We start from the raw sequence: 23119 nt of genomic DNA, 5'->3' as shown, positions 1-23119 counted from the left end.
AGAGCACAAGCACGGTTTGACTGGAATACAAGATTTTATTTGTCAAAATAATGATGCAAACACACATATGATAATTTATTAAACTTTTTTCTCCCCCACACATTCTTGGTATTGGTAAATATTATTATTCAGCAACTTTTGTTCACTTAGTAATCTGGGCTTGACTTTGGAGAATTATCAACCAAATTTTTATCCAATGTTTCATACTGATACCAAGCACCATCACCTCTTTCTCTCATCAACCGGCGAACCTCAAGCTGTTTAAGCCTATAATTAAAGACAAACAAATAGGCAATTCACTGTAAACACACTCAAGACAGTTTTCAAACCGGAACATATTTTACAGTAAAACTGCTTCTATACTATCAACTATTTTTGATCCCTGGTCACAGAATCCCGATTTAGCTAAGGAGCAATCAGCTTGTTCCAAGTCCCATAAAAACATTAAATCTTAAATCAATGGCATTAATATGCAAACACAATTCTGAAGTAACAGTGTGAAATGTGATTTGTTTGGTTGCACGCTTGTCTCTGAATCACAAGAGTCTAGTTTCAAGTCCCATTCCCGAGATTTAAGTACAAAACTCTAGGATAATACTAGCATGTAGTACTCGGGAAGTGCTACATCTTTGGAAGTGGTATTAAACTAAAGTCTCATCTACCCTCTTAGATGGGCATGATTCTGCTTCAAAGAGGAGCCGGGCAAGTATTCCTAGTATCCTTACTAATATTTATCTGTTAAATCAACAGCATAAAAAATTGTCATTATTACCTTATTTCAAAAATTATTTCATTTGCTGAAGAATGTTTTGGAACATTCTTAGATTAGCACACATTTAAAATCTTTGATGTGTTTGATTACATTTGTTCCTTTTTTTTTAAAATACAGAGCTGTTTTGCACACAATTTTTCCTCATCAGAATTAGCAAGGAGTATCCAGTTTGAGGGGTAATGCACCAGGTGAAGAAAGTCAGAATTCACAATAGTAGATTTAAGTAAGATATTTTGATCAGTATGAATTTTGTAAATCTTCAATCTAGATCTTTTAAGAAAGTTATACTTGAAGGTGGATACTTGGCAAGTTGACACTACCACTGTTGTTTGATACATGCAAAGATTTGAATTTTAATACACATTTTGAAATATATATAGCCTCAAAAGTAATGGCAGAAATGCTATTATAAATTTGCTCCAACTTACCTCAGATCTGCTTTCTCTGCTTCAATTGAAATAAGGGCCATCATTTTCTCATAACTCTTCTCAGGTGGGTCATAAATGTTTCTTGAAATCCACCTGGTTATGGGATGCTGAAAGAATAAATCCGTGTGATTGCAAATGTGATTATCTAAAAACTGAGGAAAAAGTTATAGTTCTTTCTGGCACGGCATGGATAGGAGATTGGCTTGCTAACAGGGAAATAAATAGTAGGAACAAATGTGTCAACCAGAAAAAGACAATATGTAACAAGATGTGTGCCAGAAGGATTGGAGCTGGATTCTCAACTTTTTACAATGTATGTAAATGACTTGGAAGAAGGGAGCAAAGATAAGGCCACAAAATTTGCTGGCAGGAAACCAGAGAATGCAGATGCTATAATCTGAAACAAAAAAAAAAACAATCTGCTGGAGGAATTCAGTGGGTCAGGCAGCATCCGCAGAGGCAGAAGGAATGGCTGATGTTTTGGTTGAGACCCTGCATCAGGATTGAGAAGGTAGAGGGGAGGTAGCCAGTATAAGGAGGTGAGAAAGGGGTGAGGCAGGGGCTACAATCAGGTGGGGGGGGGGGGGGGGGTAAGATGGACAGATGGAGCCAGTGGAGAAACGGGTGGGGTGAAGTAGAGATGGGAGACAGTGGCTGGTGGGTGTTAGGTAGAAACTGATGCAGAGGGGGGAAAAAAGGGGCCAGATGGAGCCAGTTTGGGGGGGTGGGGGGGCGGAGGTAGAGACAGACACAAGAGGCTGCAGATACTGGAATCTTATAAGGAAGATGATAAGTGGAACCTGATAAGAGAGGAGCAGATGGAACCAGTTGGGAGAGGGGACAGGAGATCCAGTAGGTTAATTGTGTGCATTAGACTGGTGGAACCAGCAGGGGAAGGGGAATGAAACTGGGTAAACCTACCGTGTCTCCTTTCACCCAACAGGCAGTCTCCCAGTTCCATCCCTCCCGGCCCCATCTGCCCATCACCCCCCTCCTCTTCTGGATCCACCTATTGCAGTTCCTGCCTCAGCCCTCCCTCTCACCTCTTTTACTGGTCATCCCCCCTCTACACTCTCAGTCCTAATGCAGGGTCTCAGCCTGAAACGTTGACCAACCTTCTGCCTTCACAGATGCTGCTTGACCCGCTGAGTTCCTCCAGCAGTTTGTTTTTTGCTATCGACAGGAAAGCAAGTTGTGAAGAGTACACAAGATATAGATTAGCGAATAACCAAAGATCTGGCAAGTGGCCTCTGTGAGAAAAATGTAAAATTGACCAATTTAGCAGGAAAAATTAAAAAACAGCATTTATCTAAATGGTGAGAGATTGCAGAGCTTGGAGATGTAGAAGGTTCTGTCCTTGTGCGTGGTTCACAAAAGACTAGTAAGACGGAACAGCAGGTAATAAAGAAAATTAACAGAACGTTCCTGTTTATTAGAACGTAGAACAGTACAGCACAGTACGGGCCCTTTGGCCCACGATGTTGTGCCGACCTATACAAACCTACCCTATGATCAATCTAACCCTTCCCTCCTACACAGCCCATAACCCTCCATTTTTCTTAAATCCATGTGCCTATCCAAGAGTCTTTTAAATATTCCTATTGTATCAGCCTTTATCACCATCCCCAGCAGTGTATTCCAGGCACCCACCACTCTGTGTAAAAAAAAAGAAACCTACCTCTGACGTCTCCCCTAAACATTCCTCCAATCATCTTAAATGGATGCTCTTTGGTATTGACCATTGCCACCCTGGGAAAAAGGTGCTGGCTGCCCACTCTATCTATCCTCTCATAATCTTATTCACCTCTATCAAGTTCCCTCCCATCCTCCGTCACTCTAAAGAGAAAAGCCCTAGCTTGCTCAACCTTTCCTCACAGGACGTGTTCTCTAATCCAGGCAGCATCCTGGTAAATCTCCTCTGCACCCTCTCTAAAGTTTCCACATCCTTCCTTTAACAAGGCGACCAGAACTGAACACAGTACTCTAAGTGTGGCCTAATCAGAGTATTATAGAGCTGCAACATTACCTCACAGCTCTTTAATTCAATCCCCCGACTAATGAAGGCCAGCACACCATATACCTTCTTAACCACCCTATCAACTTGCGTGGCAACTTTGAGGGATCTATAGACTTGGACCCCAAGATCCCTCTGTTCCTCCACACTGCTAAGAATCCTGCCATTAACCTTGTACTCCGTCTTCAAGCTTGATGTTCCGAAGTGTATCACTTCACACTTTTCCGGATTTAACTCCATCTGCCACTTTTCTGCCCAACTCTGCATCCTGTCTATATCCCAATGTAACCTATGACAGCCTTCTACACTATCCACAACACCTCCAAGCTTCACGTAATCTGAAAACTTACTAACCCACCCCACCACTTCCTCATCCAGGTCATTTATAAAAGAAAGATCAATAAGAGCAGAGGTCCCAGAACAGACCCCTGCAGACCACCACTAGTCACCAATCTCCAGGCAGAATACTACCAGCCATCTACTATACCAGAATACTACCCACCGTCTGCCTTCTGTGGGCAAGCCAATTCTAAGTCCATGCAGTCAAGTCTCCATGGATCCCATTCATCATGACTTTATGGATGAGCCCACTATGGGGAACGTTGTCAAACACCTTACTAAAATCTATATACACCACATCCACCACTCTACCTTCAATTTGTTTTGCCACCTCCTCAAAAAACTCATTAGGCTCATGAGGCACAAATTGCCCCTTACAAAGCCATGCTGACTATCCCTAATAAAACTATGCTTCTCCAAGTGCTTGTAAATCGTGTTCCTAAGAATCCTCTCAAATAGTTTACCCACCACTGACACAAGATTTACTGGTCTATAATTCCCAGGATTACCCTATTACCTTTCTTGTGAGGGGAATAGAAATAGAAAGGTGGGGAGGTTATGCCATCATCAGGACTATAATGTATAGTATTAGTCTCCTTATTTAAGGAAGTTAGTGTATTGGAAACAGTTCAGAGAAGAAATATTAGATTAATATCTGGAATGGGCAGGTTGTCTTATGAAGAAAGGTTGGATAGGATAGGATTGCATCTACTGAAGTTTCAAAGAGTGGGAGGGCACAAAACAACAAATTTCATATCATAGAAGTCAATGATAATAAATCTGATTCTTGATTTAAAAAAATACAAAATCTAGAGTGGCCTTGATGAAGTGAATGTTTCTAGAAGTCACTGTTTAAAAATAAGGGGTCACCCATTTGCAGCTGAGTTGAGGTGAATTTTTTTTTCCACTCAGATGGTCATGAGTTTTTTGAACTCTCATCTTCAACGGGCAATGGAAGCAAAGTCTTTGAACATTTTTATGGCAGGAAGATAGACATTTGATAAGCAAGCGGGTGAAAAGTTACCATGGATGGGCTGGAATGAAGGGCTGAAGTTACAGTCAGATCTGCCGTTATTAAATGGCACAGCAGGCTTCGGGAGCTGAGTAGCCTACTTCCAATCTTAATACATATGTTCCTTCTCTAACATTTGCTGAACTTCTCCTTCATAGCAACCATTAGATTGGTCAGTCTATCAGCAGACAAGCTTTGGACAAACCTACTGCCATTCCCACCTCCAAATTATAATTCATGCCCCACTTCAGATAGTCAATCTGATGTGTATATGAAACGCAGGAAACCAATCTCTTGCTTAAAAGATGCAGCCTCTAACACTGATATGTCCAAGCTGGATATCCATTCAAATATACAATGGGGTTAAGCTCACAGCATTCTTGTACAGTATTATCAAAAAAATCTAATCATGACACCCTCCATAGTAATTAAATATTAACTTCTATTAACGTTTGCTGCAATCAGATATGCTATAAAATAATGAATATTGTTTTGAAAGTTAACTTTTTGTCGATCTTCTTCAGCTTTCTGATATCTGCTGTTTTCTGTTTGCATCTCTCACGAATACAAAAGTTCTGTTTCCTTTTTACCACTGGACATATTTTCTTTTTCAGTTAAGTCAACCATTCTTACTCTAATAGATCTATTAGTCCTGCTCTCCCTCTCCAACCCTAGACTTTCCTTATACTTCTCCTACACTATTGTAAATACTTTCCCACCCAGCAGTTTATATTAAACAAAATTTGTTTTTCTTCTCTCCAGATACAGAACTCCACAATTAATCTTAATTCAAGTCTAATTGCAATTGTCAATTAATTCAGAGACATGTATAAATGGTGCCGAGTCTGCAATGGCAAGCAATGCCTGTATAATAAGCATTGTTTTGATTAATAGTCACAGAGTATGGAAAAAGGCCCTTCAGCCCATCTCGTCCATGCCAACCAAGGAACCTTCTTCAGCTAGTCCCATTTGTCTGCATTTGGCCCATATCTCGAAGACTTTCCTATCCATGAACCTATCCAATGTCTTTTAAACATTGCAATTGTACCCATCTCTACCACTTCCTCTAGTAGCTCATTCCATATAGCCACCACCCTCTGTGTGGAAAAACATGCCCTCAGTTCCCCTTTAAATCTTTCCCCTCCCATCTTAAACCAATGCCCTCCAGTTTAAGACTCCCGGAGCCCTGGGGAAAAAAAGACCGTGACCATAATTTTATCTATGCCCCTCATGATTTTATAAAACTCTAAGGTCACCCTTCAGCCTCCTTTGCTCCAGGGAAAACAGCCCCAGCCTATCCAATCTCTCCTTATAACTCAAGCCCTCCAATCCTGGTAACACCCTTCTGATTTTTTTCTGCACATTCTTCCTATAGTACACTGACCAGAAGTGCACTCAATATTCTAGGTGCAGTCTCAAAGTCCTATACGGCTGCAAAATGATGTCCCAACTCTTGTACTCAATGCCCCCTCTGACGAAGGAAAGCATGCCATATCCCCTCTTCACCATAATGTCTACCTGTGTCCCCACTTTCAGGGAACTATGTACTTGTACGAGTAGGTCTCTCTGTTCTACAACTCTCCCCAGGGTTTTGTCATTTACTGTGCAAGTCCTGCTTTGGTTTAACTTCCAAAAGTGTATCACTTCGTACTTGTCCGAGTTATATTCCCTCTGCTATTCCTTTGCTCACATTCCCAGTTGATCTAGATCTTGTTGTAACCTTAGAAAACCTTCTTCACCATCCACCACCACCAGTTTTGGTGTTATCTGCAGCTTTACTACATTCTCATCCAGATCAATATATCTGACAAACAACAGGGGACCTAGCACCGATCCCTGCAGCACACCACTGGTTACAGGCCTCCAATCTGAAAAACAACCCTTCACTTCCACCCTGACTCCTTCCACCAAGCAAATTTTGTATCCAATTGACTAACTCACCCTGAATCCCATGTGATCTCATCTTCCAGACCAGTCTACCATGCAGAACCTTGTCGAAAGCCCAGCTAAAGTCCACGTCGGCAACGTCTACCAGCTTGTCTTCGTCAATCCTTTAGGTCACCTCTTCAAAAAACTCAATCAAATTTATAAGGCACGATTTCCAACACACAAAGCCAGCCTCGTTGACTATCCCTAATCAGTCCTTGCCTTTCCAAATCCTGTCTTTCAGAATTCCCTTCAGTAACTTTCCTACCACATAATTAGCTTGGTTGAAGGAGTCAAAGGGTGGTTTTTCAGATTGGAGGCCTGTGACCAGTGATGTGCCACTGGGTTTGGTACTGGGTCCCGTGGCTTGTCAGGCATATTAATGATTTGAATGAGATGCTAGGTTCACCAGCCTGTAGTTCCCTGGCTTGCCCTTACCCTTATAGTCCTTCTTAAATAAAAGCACATTAAATCACCCTCCAGTCTTCTGGTACCTCACCCATGGCTAAGGAAGATACAAAAATCTCAGCCAGGGCGCCAGCAATTTCTTCCCTTGATTAGTAAGTTTGTCATCCGTAAACTTACTAGTCACCTACATTCTAAGATAAGATCTTTATTAGTCACATGTACATCCAAACACACAATGACATTCATCTTTTGCGTAGTGATTTTGGGGGACAGCCCGCAAGTGTCGGCACGCTTCTGGCGCCAACATAGCATGCCCATAACTTCCTAACCTGTACGTCTTTGGAATGTGGGAGGAAACCGGAGCACCCAGAGGAAACCCACAAAGACACAGGGAGAACATACAAACTCCTTACAGACAGTGGCCGGATTTGAACCCGGGTCTCTGGCGCTGTAAAGTATTATGCTAACCACCATGCCTGTTCTCACCCAACCTCCTAGGATACACTTGGTCAGGCCCCTGGGATTTATCCACTTTTATGCCCTTTAAGACCACCAACACTTCCTCTTTCGTAATATTAATGTTTCAGGACATCACTGTTCTTTTCCCCAATACTCCCTAGCTTCTATGACCTTTTCCATGGTAAATACAGGTGATAAGTGTGCAACTACAGGTGTGCTATACCTTGTAGTATTCCCAGTGCTCTGGAACATAACCTTCAGGAATCTCTGCAAGCTCAGCTTCACCTGCAAAGAGCAATAAATGCAGCATTTAGTATGTACATTTTTCAAAAAAAAATGCAATTTATGTTTTTTCTTGAAACAAATCAATCCTTGTTGGTACATGTGAATGAGTTCCTTCCTCCCCCCCCCCCCCCCCCCCCCCCCGTTAGTGAAATAAATGTGATTTTACAGTTCCACATTACACACTTTATATTATTACACATTAAATTACATTTTGCTTAGCTACAACATATTTTAACCGATGGTAATTTCTGAAAAGAAAGACCCTAAGTGAATTTGTCTTAATTAAGTTATTACAATGTAAAAACTAATTTATATTTTACAGGTCAATTCAATTTGCTTATAGTGTTACTTTAAAATATGTTTTGTACCATTTATGATTATCATTGCATGATGCTTACCAATAAAAATATTCACAAAAGTGATTAATGCAGCCATTGGTATTCCAGTTAATAAAATATAGAATCTCTGCAGGAAGAGAATTGATTGAGAATTAGAAGTGCAATTTTACTCATTAATTTTAAGTTTCAAACACTAATCTAGTGATCTAACGGGGTAGAATAATTGGTGCTGCTATTACTATTGATAAGCTGCCAAATATTTTTGCAGTGGAGTGCATATCCCATGATCAAACAGGCACTGGGCAGCATAAATCTAGCAAGACACCTTGTTCTCAACTGAAGGCATTCAAAACTCACCAATTTAAACACTATTAAATAGTGTTTTTATCATCATAAAAAGTACCAAGGCTCTTCCAAGCTTCACTAAAAAAAATTTGGCATTAAGTTACAAAGATATAGTAAAACATATTAATACAAGTATAAATTAATAAAACTGAAGACCACGCAGAGCTAGAATGGAGAAGCATAGAAATCAAAGGGTTGCCCACCATATTTGTATAAGTGAGAAAGCTAATCAATAAAGAAAATTTATTGATTACTGAGAGAAACTGAATGAATTTAATAAATCAATCTGTGCTCCGACCATGGGAGTAATAGCCAGCCTTTGGTCCATAGTGTATTTCAAAGATGTTTCACAAGCTTCACAGCAGATACTAAATATTCTTATGTTCGTTCTTTTGGACATAACATTATATTTGTACAAACAAGTGACAAATTAAAGCTTTCTTTACTAAGTGCCAGCTTGATTGTTAACCCAAGAATACATACCTGAATTGATTTTTTTTCAATATCAGAAAGATTTTTCCACAATCAGAGATTACTTAACAAATTTCAGCTATGACTTTGATACATACCAAGAGATGCAAGAACCGGCGATCATAGTATTTACTGGAGCTGATGACAAACATCTGTTTCCCATGACTACCATGGCGAACTACAACTGAAAGCAACACAAGCACTTTAAAGTAATGAAAGACTCTAAAATGCATCACAGAAACAAATTGTACAGTATACCTTTTAACAGTGTATATGTGGCGCACAGTTGCTGAATCAATACAATGCTAAACTGAGATTTTTGGACATTCAGGGAATCAAGGGGTACGATGATCAGGAGGAAAAGCAAATTTAATGGTCAGAATCTCATTGGTTGGTGAAGGAGGCTTTCTTGAACTATTATAACCTGCTGCAAAAGAAGCAACCCATAACAATGGTCCAAAACCAAATGAAACATAGCTCAGAAGTGAAAATTCACCTCCTCAGCTCTTTCAGTGGATGCTGACATTTTACTCAGCCCCCAGCAAACCTGAACAATTAGCTTTCATGGAGAAATATAGAAAAAGGGACTGAAATTATGAAGAAAGACACACAAAACAAATATTGTGCCATTTATATAATAAGTTTCTTGTACACAATGCAAGTGACAGAAAATAAAAGACATACTTCAAAACAACTAACTTGTATATCATTAGTCAATAATGAAGATGTGCTTGCATTCCTATGGCTAGCTAGGCAGATTGGAAGAGTGTCTAATGTGCAGTCTGAAATAAGGATACAAATGGTCAGGACTCGGGAATGATCAAGGGAGATGATCAGCTTATTCTGGCTTTAATGAAGGGTCACAAAGTTGGCTGCCTGAAAAATTAAGTAGTAAAGGAAATAGCCAAAGATAGAAATTGAAAGTGTTTTGCCAGAATTAAATGCTGCCTCAAGGTGTCATGCTGTAAACATGGAATGTTTCAGAGTGTCACGCTGATGTTGAATGTGATTTGCTTGCTTTACACAGTACCAGAATGTATTAAAAGCACTCTATGTTTTGCATTCTGCCAAAAATGCTTGAGATTACTGCAATCACTGCACAACACAAACAGTGAACATTTTGTGCACCTGCAAAATTTATAATTTCCACCTATCACCTACCAGTCTGTCTCACCCCTCCCTCTCACCTCTTTATACTGGCTAACTTCCCTCACTCAGTCCTAATGAAAGGTCTCGACTATCCTTTTGCATCCATGGATGCTGCTTGATCCATTGAGTTCCTCCAGGCGTTTGTATTTTTGCTTTTAAACGTTCCCTTTATTTTAAGGTTGTGGAGTAAAATTTGAAAACTGAGGGATTTGATCAGTCTATTTATCAGTGCAGGTAACTGGGCACCGTTTAGACTTTCAGTTAAAGATTTGTCACTGTTTGGCCTTGTCATTCACATTACAAAGCTAAAAACAAGACAAAATATTTGGTAAAAAAAACTGCAGATGCCAGAAATCTGAATTAAAATTAGAAAATGCTGGAAATACTAAGTTGCACAGGGAACATTCAAGAGGGAGGGAGAGAGCGCAAAAAGAGAAGCAATGAGGTCAATGAGCTTTCATTTGATTATGAAAGGTCATCAATCTGCTTAGTACTTAATACATTTTCAATATTCTGTGGTGGAACTTCAGCTTTGAGCACAATAATGAAGTTACAATGCTAAATCTTCTATGTACAACACAATCGGACAGCATAATGGATTTCTCCTCCAATTAAAAAACCTTTTAACTTGAGGATTTATTAATAACAGCTGAAAATGTCCATGAAATGTTACAGTCCTTATATTGCTGAGTGGCTGCAGTAGCCAAGGATAATGGCAGAATGTGCAAAATTGCTTGTCCATAAAAAGAACTTAAAAGACCCATCATTTGTTAAAGGATTAAAAAAAGACAAAGATAAACAATTAATAACTTTTGTTATAGTACACCACTTCTATTTTGAAATTTAAAAAATGTGCCCACTGGTACCAATGAACGAAGGAAATAGTGTGTTTTGAGGACCTACACAAAGCAGTACTACTGGCTAAATCTTGCAAAAGCAACCTTGCTTCAGGTGTGAGGAGGAGTTGTGGTTACAACTCTGATGTTGCACATATGTCAGTATATCAAATCAGATCCTATGAAACTGCAGAAAAGCTTACAAAAAGGCAGATTCAACTCATTTTGGACATAACTTCCATTTCAAATCCCTTAATCTTTTATACTGGTTTGGCCAAATCTATGCAAATTACATTGATGTAAATGTCACAAACTTCCCTTTGCACCTTATTTATCATAATGTATAATTTTATTTTAAATGCAAACCTCTGCTTATTTGTCTTGCTATATGAATAGACTAACAGATTAGAACTGCAATTTTTAATATAACAATTCTCATGTACCATATATTTATGTCAATCTTTTGAACCATATTAACATGGATTATGACATTAAGTAATCACGGGGCCACTATTCGTACTAATAGTTACTCTTTTCAAGGAACTTATTCCTGCACATTTTTATTTTCATAACCGAATTAAAACGAACAGTTAGTAATGTTTCCCGGCCCTTCAATTCTTCTTATATTTATTCAATCTAGGGACGTGCTTTCCTTTGGTACTCGTGAACCAACCATTAACTTTTGAATAGGTCTACGAAACTGCTTCTCATGACTACCACAGTAGCAAACTACTAGGAGTACTGGAAATCTGAATTTAAAATGCTGGAAGTATTCAGCAGGTCAGGCAACACCAGTGGAGAAAGAAACAAAAGTTAATGGTTAAATCGATACATGACCTTTCATCAGAGCCTCTCCTGACTTCGCCGACCTGAAACTGGCTCTCTGTCTCCTTCCTATAACTATTATCCGTGACACTACATCTGCAGGCATCCAACCCTCAGCAGGTCAACGCTTGCAATCAATGCCCGGTCTCCTCCAGGCCTCCCTCTGCACAACACAAGGTCAACCACTTCCCCAGCAAAGTCACCCACGATGAACTGATGCACGGTCAATGTCAGGCATACCGTCGGGTCTGGACAGGGGCCGAAGCAGGGTTTTCTCAGTCAGATTCCGCGGCTTAACGGGAGCCCGCCGGACCACACAGGCGGCTGCAGCCCGCAACACACTCAGCACGGCCATGTTTGTTATTCCTGGCTGGCGTCACCGGAAGCCAGCGTGAGGCCGCCGGTCGCCATCTTTAGTTAAGGCCAAGGTGACGGAACAGTGTGCGCCATTGTGATGTCATTGGCCGGGCCTCCAGGCAAGGTCAAACCTGGGCGGGGGGAGAACGGGCAAACTTCCGATGGTCTGCTTGGACCAAAAAAGCTGCAGTGGCTTCTGATACGATATGGAATAAATCTTTATTTAATGCATGTCAGCGTGCAATCGTGACCATGTCTGCATTGGTGATCACCAGCATTGACCGGGGTTAAGGTGAAGCCAATCATCGGCCGGTTGCCCGGGTAGCGGTGTCGCGGTGCACTGTGGGCTGGCGTGCGATGGCGGCCCGTGTGGTGAGCTGGTGCCGCCGCTTGGCGCGGATGATCCGGCCGGGTCTCGGCGGTCGGATGGCGGCGGTCGCCCTCCCCACACCGTGAGTAACCGGCCTCCCGCCCGCCGCAAGGAGAGGCTGAGGCTTAACCCCCAAATTCCGTCCTGTTGTGGAGGGACGTGGGCAGTCGCGTCAGTGAAGTGTCCGGTGGGGCCACACTTCACACAGACCTCTCACAAGCCAGCAGTGGGGTGATGACCTGGCTGTCTGCTTTAGTTATGCTGAATAAAGTAACAATTGGAGCTTGTAGTGCTGGGCGATACTTACCTGCATGGCTTTAAGCTCGGTCAATGGACTGCAAGGAAGAGAGCAGGAGTTATCTGGTTATTTTTGGGCAAGGAGATGTGGCTGGTGGGGTGCTGCAGGGATTGGAGCTGGAGTCCAGCCATTCCATGGTGTGATTGAGGGGATCAAGTGAAAGCTATTCAAGTTTGTGTGCTTGAAAGTTATGTGTGTGTGTGAGAGAGAGAGAGGAGGCTGTTCAGAGGCTTCAGGGACCATTGTTATTGCCTTGCAGTTTTTGTGGCGAGAGGGGCAGGATTCAAGTCAATGACTTGGGTTGTTAGCTATGATTCTCTCAGAGGATGCTGCCTGGCCTGCTGCTTTCTGCATTTTATTTTTGTTTCAGATGTCCAACATCTGCAGATTTTTTTTTGCTTTTCAATCCCTAGCCAGACATGATAGGTTGGGGGCCAGAATGATGTGGGGATGGATTATTAATGGAGAGTTGGACAGTTACAAAGTGTGATGTGTTGCAATTAGCAAGTCGAGGTGTGCTGATGGGGAGGGAATTAAACCTGAATCAATATCGCAAACAGATGATCTGCAACAAAAGTGGCAGAGAAAGCAAACTATTGGAGTTGGAGGATTGGAGTCCCAAAAGCTGCAGTGTGCCGAAACGGAGGATGAGATGCTGTTCCTCAAGTGTGCATAAGGCTTTGTTATGAACAATACAGGAAGCTACATGTCTGGGAGTGGGATCAACAATTAAAGTTCCATGGGCTGGTTCATTTGGTGTGGAGCTGAAAATGATGCAGAATGTTATGTAGTCATCAGCAAATATTCTCACTTCCGCACACTCTACCTGCTGAGTTCCTCCAGCATCTTGTGTGTTGCTCCAGATTCCAGCAACTGCAGACTCTTGTCTCCATTCTCACTTCTAATCTTATGGGAAGAAAGGCATTGAAGTTACTGAAGATGGTTAGACTTGGGCCATTGCCTTGAGGAATTCCTGCAGTAACGTTCAAGGGCTGGGATGATTGACTTCCAAATATCTGCCTCCTATATATCAGTTTTATTTATTTGACGTGTTTTGCTACTTTGGCAGACCTGACACAAACTGTGCCCATTTTGAAGTGTTCTTCCTTCTGCCCGTAACCCTAAAGGTTACACTCTGATTTCATCAATCTATATGAAGCCAATACATCCAAGCAGCTTTTTCAATTATATTTTTTAATTGATATAAAAATATTTCCTTTTATGTATTCAAAAATGATGACCTGGTAGAGTTTGATTCAAGTTGAAACAAAATAGAAGCATTATTAATCACTTTCAATTTACCACCACTGAATAATTCTGTTCTAAATAACTGAAATTCATTTGAAAAATTATGTAGAACTATTTCCTCAGTAAATGAAAATACACACTTAAAGATTTTAAAATTTACCTTGTAGTGACTTTGTGCTCTTAAAAAAAACATTTTCTTTTAAAGCCTCTATAAACCCCCAAAAATGAGTGTAGTTAGTGGAAACTTCCAGTGGTGATAATGATTGTGTGGCCAATTTTACAGATGGATCATTCTTCTAAATGTGTCCAAGAAACTAGTGCAAAAGATCATATAAACACGAGTTGTGCTGAACACAATTTGTACTTAAAATTCATTAGCATCAATTTCAGGGGAATTACACTGAAAAGAACAGAAATCAATTGGTAATTCTGAACACTTGTATATGATATATTTAGAGAAACATAAAATTCCTAACTGATTCCAAGTAATAAATAGTCAGATTTCCTATGGTTGGTGGATTAGATTCTCTTGATTCCAAGCTGCAGGAAGACAAATTCCTCTTTGTTATAGTAGATCCTAGTGCATTTTCATTATGCATGACATGATGATGCCACTGGCCTAACAGATGGCACTAGGACATCAGCTGTGAATACTAGGCAAGAGAGTTGGGAGAATTCAAATGCTTGCTTAGGGCTACCACTGCTGACTTGCAGAACTAAAGAGAAAATGAAGATGGTATTCAAAGCATTGTGGCAATTTAAATGCTTCAAAACAATAAGCAAAATAATTATCTAATTGATTAACATCCGAGATCATTGTGCTTAGTGCTATTATAATACAGGTTATTGACTTTCCTGTTCTGTGTTTGTAAAGAGATTCTAGATTTTGGAATATTGGTGCAAAATGAAGAATTTCCAAAAATGACTGTTCATTAAACTTTGTTACAAACTGAGTCACTTTAACTTTTTAAAATATTCTCATCTATTAAAGGGCAAACTCACCAGAGCTTCAGAAAACTGGGCTAGGATCAGAAAATAGGACTGGATTGACTGAACAGTGTAGAGTTTTGCATACTACTAATTCCTGTAAAGGACTAGAAGAATTCTTTGATGATCCAAACAACTGGGGAGAACCAACTGTAAAATCTGGTGAGTCTCTTGTGGAATCCTAAAGCGATTTATTTGAACACAATTACATAGTTTTAAAGATGTTTAATTTGAGATTGCAGATTGTTTTTGTAACTTTTTAATTTGAAGATAATTACAGCACAGTGCACTTTGGCGGGGGGGGGGGGAAGTGGGGAGGAAGCTGCAGTTGTCTAGAAATTAGAACTCACCTTTTGCACTTCTAAATGTGCTGTATGTAGCACCAATGTTCATTGAGTTCTCAAAAATATTTTGAAATTAGGCAAAAATATAATAGAAGTAGCACTATGAAAATTTTGCATAAATGCCTTATGGTTCCTGTTGGGAGCTGCAGGTAGAGCTCACAACTGCAGTGTCATTGCTATGCTGGTTGCTGGGAAGTGAGCCACTGCTGAAAGACTTCGTCCCCAGAGTAGCCACTGTACAGTGGCAGAAAAGGTTACCAGGGAGGTGAAAGACACAATGATTTCAATTTTGTCTGACCCACTCTATCCACACTGCCTCCCTTCCCACTCCTTTGATACAAGGTTGAAACAACTTGTGCATCTTGGATGGGCTGATAAAGAGGCCAGTGATCATAATTTAAAAGAAAATACTGCCTTTGTGAAACAGAGTCTGGGAAATGCTGCAAGACATTGATGATGCAGTACAGACCTTGCTTTCTCTTTTCCTAAAGCTGTGTAATGTGCTGCTAGTTATTTTTGTCAATGGATTATGGAAGTTATAGGTTTTTCCGCAGTTCTTCCAATTTATGTCAGCAGTGGAGAAACCATGCAATGTGCAACCTGATATTATCTGCTTAATTGACATGAACAAGCACAGCAGGTTCAAGGTGAATTGAACAATGAAGTGCGTGGTCCACTTTTCCAATAGGCCTTAATTGACCTTCAGGATATTGCAATCCAAGGCATACTCAATCATTATCTAGTGTATTTAATTATTTTCAACCCCAAACAATTTGGGCTATAGACTTAGACGGTTTCTAAATAATTCTTAAGAATTGCAATATCTGAATGTGGCTTTTTAAATTGCTTTTTAGGTGCACCCTGGACGGCAAAACAGCTGAGGATAAAAAGCAATGAGGATTTACATAAACTCTGGTACATTTTTGTGGTACTTAAGTCACGTGGTAGTTTCTAACACATCCAATAATTTCCCTTTGTCAAAAATCTCATTCATTGTGCAATTTTCATTATATTGTGCTGTGGTGAACTGTGTTTGAGTAGATTTAAATTTTCTTGAATTCGAGCTTTCACTTTTTTGTAGTTTATACTAACACTAACTATATTCTTGATATAGGTATGTCCTTCTTAAAGAAAAGAACATGCTTTTGACAATAGAACAAGAAGCAAAGCGACAAAGATTGCAAATGCCAAGTCCAGAGCGCTTAAAGAAAGTAAGGCATGAATTCCAATGCTCTTCTGGTGTAATTTTTTTCTTTAAAGATGTGATGAAGTTTACTTTAGTTGTAGTTTTATTTATCTTGATTTCTCAGGATAAACAACTACAATAATGATATTAATGTCTTAACCACAAATATTTTGCATTGGAGTATTTTCTGATTTCCATGCATGAAAATTTTGGTCAGCAATGTCTTCTAATATTTTAGGTAGAACGATCTATGGCTAGAATTGACTCAGTTGTTCAAGAACGTGAAGATGCATTGAGGTTGTTGCAGACTGGGCAGGAGAAAAGTTACCCTGGTGCTTGGAGAAGAAACATCTTTGGACAGACCTATTGGTAAGAAACAAATTTTCTTTCTACAGTGAAGTTGCATTTTGCAAAATTTGTAACCATTCTGCACAATTTGGGCCCCAACTTGAATGTCACGTTTTGTTCCCCAACTTGAATGTCACGTTTTGTTCCCATTGTCTCAACTGTCTGTTACCAAAGATGAATAATTTTCCTGTTGTGCCAGTATTTCATTAACATGTTCAGTAAAAGCTAAAGACATTATAGCAAAGTCATATTTACTTCTAAATGCTTCAAAAGTAAAACCTTTGGAATTCTAGTACGTGCATTAGTGTGCGAGTATAAAAATACAGCATGGCAAATCAACATGAAGCTATTTAACTCAGCATCTCCTGTCGAACTCTATATGGAGTCTTGAAGTGTTGCTAAATCTTGCAACTCTCAATAGCGTTGTCACAAATATCAGCATGATGATCAAGTAGTATTACTAACCACAAATCATGTTGTATAAACAGGATATTGGGTAGAATCATGTCATAGAATCGTGAAAACACCCTAGCAGCAGGTATTAAGGAGCTCTAGGAAAAGATGTTCTTTCATCAATGGGACATGCATCAGATTCTTGAATTATCAGAGGCTGTATCATCTGTGAACTCTGTATAAATTATTTTCACTTTCCTTTTGTCTGAGGTTTCCAAAATTAAAAACAAAATTACATTTTGCTATTGGAACAATATTACATAGTAACCCTAAACTTTCTAAAAAGCTGGCTGTATTTGTTTAATGGGTAAATTATCTGAAGTCATTCCACCTAATGCTCCAACCTACATCCTAAATTGAGCAATATTTTGGCTTTTTTTTTGTGGAAATTTTCAGTTTACATGGAAAGATTTCAAATGTACTACCAGGCTAAAAAATTCTAAAGATGGAGATTGGCCTTGTGTGAGTGATTAATATTTTGTACTTTGTGAAATGAAAAACTAGGCTCCAACAAAAATCTGGAGGGATGAAAGTAGTACTATATTGGCTTTCAAAAAAAACTCGAAGTTAATGCTCTCAGATCCTCAAGGCTGAAATTCTGATTTAACAAACTGAGATAGAAATATGCAAGTGAAAAATATCTTGAACAGGAATTATTTAGCAGTGGTAAAGCTTTGACAATTTAATCTCCAGAGAAATGGAAAGTATGATGACATGCTTTGACTCTATTGCAGTATTTGCAACATATATTTAAACGCTCAAAATATGAATGTAATTGGAAATTCACATGTTCCAAGAGAATTGTTCTAAACTTGAAGGTTAAAACTTTTAACACCTTGTTAGGGTTAAAAATGCTTAGCTATTTTGGGGAATAGAATAGCCAATTAATAGGATACTTTTTAGTAGCTCTTTTAAGCTGTAAACTTGTTGAGTCAGATTTGCTATCTGGACCTTCCGATTAACTGTTCTGTACTGGCAATGTTAACAAACTGTCTCCAATCATTATGATCAATGTGATCGTGGGTGATACATGTTGGCCTCAACTTCTTGGTGCCATTTCTCCATACCCCACTATTCATTCCTCTATCTTATCAACTTCCACTTTAAATACTTGTAATTATCCAGCTTCCACGATCTGCTGTGGCAGAGAATTCCAGAGATTCACCAGCCTTTGTGAAAAGAAATTTCTATGTACCTCAGTTTTAAATGACCAGCCTCTTGTAGTTGTGTCCTTGTATTTGAGACTCTCCCACTAGCGAAAACATTCCAATGGCTACCTGTCAAGCTCCTTGGGATCTTGTATGTTTGAATAAGGTCACCCCTTATTCTTCTGAACTCCAAGGAATATGGGCCCAAACTATTTATAAATTAAATTAAATTTTTAAAATTAAATTAAGTTTTATTTACAGCGTGGTAACAGGTCCTTTCGGCCCAACGAGTCCACGCCGCCCATTTTAAACCCCAAATTAACCTACCCATACGTCTTTAGAATGTGGGAGGAAACCGGAGCACCCGGAGGAAACCCACGCAGACACGGGAGAACGTACAAACTCCTTACAGACAGCGACAGGAATCGAACCCTGATCACTGGCACTGTAATAGCATCACGCTAACCGCTACGCTACTGTGCCGCCCTACTACTACTACGCCAACCATCTCAGCACAAGAATTAGCTTGGTGAAACTTTTGTACGCCACCAGTGTTACTATTGTTTTGGGTAAACTGTACACAATATTCCAGGTGAGCCCTCACCAGCACCCCATACAATTGCAAAGCCTCCTTGTTTTTTAAATTCCAGCCCCTTTGCAATGAAGGCCAAAATGCCATTTGCCACCTTATCTACTTGCTGAACCTGCCTGCTCGCTTTTTGTTATTCATGGAGAGGAACACCTCGATCCCTCTGTACTTCACTCAAAGTCTCGCATCATTTACTGTATATAAAATGCCTTTTGATTTCTCTAACTGAAGTATAGGACATCACACTTCCCCACATTAAACTCCATTTGCCAGTCTTTTGCCCACTCTATATTCCATTGTAGAATCACAAGTATCCTTATCATAGCCTGTCCTTCCACCTATTTTTGTAGCAGCAGCAAATTTAGAAACGTTACATACTGTTCTTTCTTCTAGGTCATTAATGCAAATAGTAAACAATTGCAGGCAAAGAACCGATCCTTCTAGTTACCACTTCCCAGTCAGTAAAGGACCCATTTAGTCCATCTGTTTTCGAATGAGACCACCAGTTTTCAATTCATTCTAACGCACTTCCTATTACCATGGGGTTTGTAATTTATGCACCAGCTTCTTATGTGGTACCTTTTCAAATGCCTTTTTGAAATCTAAATACACTACATCTATAGGTTACTCTCTATCAACTCCCTGCTAAATCCTCAAAGAACTTAAGCAAATTTGGTCAAACATGATTTACCTTTCATGAAGCCATGTTGACTAGGTTAAATTATATTCAGCTTTCCTATTTCCTTTTTAATTATTGACTATAGTGTCTTGCCAATAGTAGCTGTTTAAATTAACTTGTCTTGAGTTCTCTACCTTCTGACTTTCTTCTTTGTTGATAAAGGGAGTCACATTGGCTGTTTTCCAGGCTTCTGGTACTCAGTAAACTAGTTGATACTGCTTGAGTTTAATGCAAAGTCCCTGTCTTGATGTATAATTTGTTAAATAAGGTTAAAATGTGTAACTTGTGGCTTGCTCAGATAATTGGACCTTGAAGATTTAAAATCATTATGACTTTAAACTGGTAAAATGGTTTTGTGACTCTTGAACTCAAAGGTCAAGTCTTGCTTGCACAAGATTCTGTTTATCAGGCTTCCCGTAACCTGTATTTTCACATCATTCCTTGTGACTGATGTTGCCTTAACACTTAGTACTGACCTTCATTATCCCTCATCACATGCTGCATAGGACCCAATTGACTGTAGCTCTCCCATCCTTTAAAGTTGCTTAGCATTCACAGCACATCCTGAACTGATGACCATTTCCATTTGGAGGAAAACTGGATGTCACCTTAAAATATTGTAGTCATGCAATTAAAATGTCAAGTCTTGGAAGTGATACCCTATCTACACCTCATTGATCGCAACTTCTGTTTTCAATTAACTTTTAAACCTCATTTTTGTTCTGAAAAGAAAAGTTGACAAGTTAGAATTGCTGCAGTAAGAATATTATGAAGCTTCATTTGAAATTGAAGATTCAATCTTTCTGTCCAAAACAGTAGACAAAACAAGTACTGTCACAGGTATCTACACTGAAAATTTCACCACTGTAAGTGTTCAGTATAAATGAATCCAATCAAGCATCAATTTTTTTTGGAAAATCAAACTGCGGATGCCAAAATTTTAAAAAAAAAACACAATGCCAGATGCACCACCTATCATTTTCCCTTTCCAATTTTGATTAAGGGTTTTGGACCCAAAACATTGCTTCCCTTTCCACTGATGCAGCCTGATGAACCTTCAGCATTTTGTGTTTTGTATATGGTATTGATATTAGTTTATTTAGGAAGATTAGAGTTTGATTCCAATGAATACTGTCAGTAGTTCTAGTGTGGGTTTAAGCTTCCTCCATCATAATTCCCACATAGCGGTTGTAATGTTCTTCCATGTTGTAATTTTTATTTTCACTAATTTTATATTCTTCTATAGGTATAAATTTAGGGAATGGCCTATCCCTTGGTACCTAAACAAAGTATACAGAAGGAAACGATTCTACACCCCATCATATGTGGATATTTTTGTTAGGTAAATTGATCAGTTTACTGTTATTTAGCTTTTTGTTTAAACAATAGTTTTTGTATTGTCCATTATATATGTGGAATATTCCAATGCAATATTATTCCCTGTTGTTCAGCTTTTTATGACTGGCATGGACACTGGGTTTCCATGTTGTAAATTTAAGAATTCTGTGCAATGAATGGATGCTGAAGTGTGGAAACAGATATTTGGGAGAGCAAATTTGGTTGTAGATTTACCACTATCTGTGGCTGTAAATTGATTTCTATAAATTTGGTTAGGAAGTAATATTTATTTTGTAAACTGAGTAATGCTCTCAAGCTTAAGTTTAGCAAAATTCAAGTGAAAAGTTAAAGATTGAAAGAAAAGTGGTAGTTTTCTGTAGGTAAAATTTTAAGAGTCTTTCTTGCACTTGAACTGGATTGGTAAAAATTCAACTTTCTCTTAATCCCCTCAAAGAAGTAATTGATATTTGGTGCAGTGACCAAAAAAAAACATCTGGAACTACCAGGATACTTGCCTATGTAGCATCTAATATACCTGCAGGAATTTGCCCAAGGCTAGGAGACAATAGGCCATGCTTAAATAGTTCACTGATGTTTCTACATGGCCAATAAACTAGTACTAGCAAAAAAAAACCTGAGGAAAATCAGAATTGATCTTGTTTTTTGTCCTAGGCGTCGGATTGAGAAGTATCTACGTAAAAAGAGTCGTGCAAAGAAGAACAAACCAGTGCTACAGGACAAAATCTCTCAAGTTTCTGCAACATAGAATTAAGTTTACAATGTAAATATGAAAATAAGTGGGTCAGGGACAGTTTATTGTCTGTTCTAAAATTGCAGTATAAATTATACATTAAACTTTGTTCAGAAGACATACAGGACAGTTACAGATAATTAAGGATTATGGTTAGTTCATTCCACTTTCTGGTTTAGCCTTCGGGTGACAATGTAAACAACTGATTCAATAAAAGGCACAAGATCTAACTGGATTACAAAAATATCATTGTGAAATATTTGGTGTTATTTGAACAAAGCATGATTTGTATCAAAAACAGTATTAAATTGAAAGTTTAAAATTTTGCAATTTTTGTTTTTGGGGACTTAGTTGATCTATAAATTGAACAGTATTTAAAAAAAAACTTAAAATATACATTAATATCTAGACATTATACAAAAACCATGAAAAGTTTGTACAGGAGGTTTAACACTGTTCCTGAGAATCCTACTTGGGAGAACAAAACCAGGCTAAGGTAATGTATGCACTTCTTTGCTTAAAATTTTTAAGGACACTTTCTTTCAACACATTGCTTCCCTCCTTCTTCATATTCTTGCTTAGAGATCCACATCTGCTGGAAAGTACCCTTTAAAAACAAAAAATCTTAACTGAGTATCATTAAATGAAACTAATGTATTGTAGCATTTATACTCAATTATTTTGCACACTGCAGTAACTAAATAAATGCCTGGAGAAAAACAAAACTAAATTGATGCCCTTTATGAAGTAAGCACAAAAGACCAGTTTTTCATAATAAGCATAAGCATAATGTAAAATGGTAGGGAGGCTATGCCAAATAGAGGAAGGCCGAAGCAAATAGTTAGCAAACCAGTTCGATAATGGAAATCAAGTACAGTAATACATTCTTGGGCAAATTGAAACAGTGAACCAAAAAAAGGCAAGCTCCTCAGAACAATGTGTCCAAAACTTTTATCTGCATTTTTTTTTGCTACAAAGCAAACTATTTATACAAATGATAAAATGCTCATTGAAGAAACACTAGGATTAAATATGAGCTGCAAGGAGAATATAAAAGTTTTGATATAAGGATAATTGATAGAATTTTGTTTATTTTAGTAGTTATAAACAATATCTAATATTAGAACACTGAGCAGTTAAGTTTAATTTTCCCCATTCTGTTAATGAAACTTTACTGAGTGATAATCATATTAGAAAACTCATCTAACACCATGCATTTCTGCAGGACTTCCCCTTGAACTACACATTCAATGGAGTACTGTGAGAACTGGAATCTTATTTGGGTAAATAAAACTGCTCATTTGTGCAAAACTAGGTCATATAAGCAGCAGATATAGATAAGTGATGAGAGTGCCATGGGATCCCATATATATGCAATGAATCATAGTTTAATCTCAAGCAAATCAATCTTGGATG

General features: G+C 38.8%; 3 protein-coding genes across 3 annotated transcripts in view; 1 reads left to right on the top strand and 2 right to left on the bottom strand.

The window, feature by feature from the left end:
• Positions 1 to 2: 2 nt before the first annotated feature.
• ndufb5 (NADH:ubiquinone oxidoreductase subunit B5) lies at positions 3 to 12001 on the bottom strand. The gene is made up of 6 exons (XM_052018300.1): positions 11848 to 12001; positions 8896 to 8981; positions 8042 to 8108; positions 7582 to 7643; positions 1201 to 1307; positions 3 to 267 (listed from the first exon to the last, which is right to left on the bottom strand). The coding sequence occupies exons 1-6, from the start codon at positions 11960 to 11962 to the stop codon at positions 147 to 149; spliced, it is 558 nt and encodes a 185-aa protein (XP_051874260.1). The 5' UTR covers positions 11963 to 12001; the 3' UTR covers positions 3 to 146.
• Positions 12002 to 12262: 261 nt separating this feature from the next.
• On the top strand, positions 12263 to 21760 carry mrpl47 (mitochondrial ribosomal protein L47). Its single transcript, XM_052018299.1, has 7 exons — positions 12263 to 12416; positions 14872 to 15029; positions 16066 to 16126; positions 16326 to 16422; positions 16636 to 16766; positions 20861 to 20956; positions 21625 to 21760. The coding sequence occupies exons 1-7, from the start codon at positions 12322 to 12324 to the stop codon at positions 21716 to 21718; spliced, it is 732 nt and encodes a 243-aa protein (XP_051874259.1). The 5' UTR covers positions 12263 to 12321; the 3' UTR covers positions 21719 to 21760.
• actl6a (actin-like 6A) overlaps positions 21622 to 23119 on the bottom strand; it is a 20411-nt gene continuing 18913 nt past the window's right edge. The window contains exon 14 of the mRNA XM_052018298.1: positions 21622 to 22310. Coding sequence (XP_051874258.1) covers positions 22230 to 22310 — 81 coding nt within the window. The 3' untranslated portion in view covers positions 21622 to 22229. The remainder of the gene's footprint in view (positions 22311 to 23119) is intronic.

The sequence above is a fragment of the Pristis pectinata genome, chromosome 6 (genome assembly GCF_009764475.1).
Source record: "Pristis pectinata isolate sPriPec2 chromosome 6, sPriPec2.1.pri, whole genome shotgun sequence".
Lineage (NCBI taxonomy): Eukaryota > Metazoa > Chordata > Chondrichthyes > Rhinopristiformes > Pristidae > Pristis > Pristis pectinata.
The sequence above is the reverse complement of the archived record's forward strand: the minus strand, read 5'-3'. Positions and strand labels throughout refer to the sequence as shown.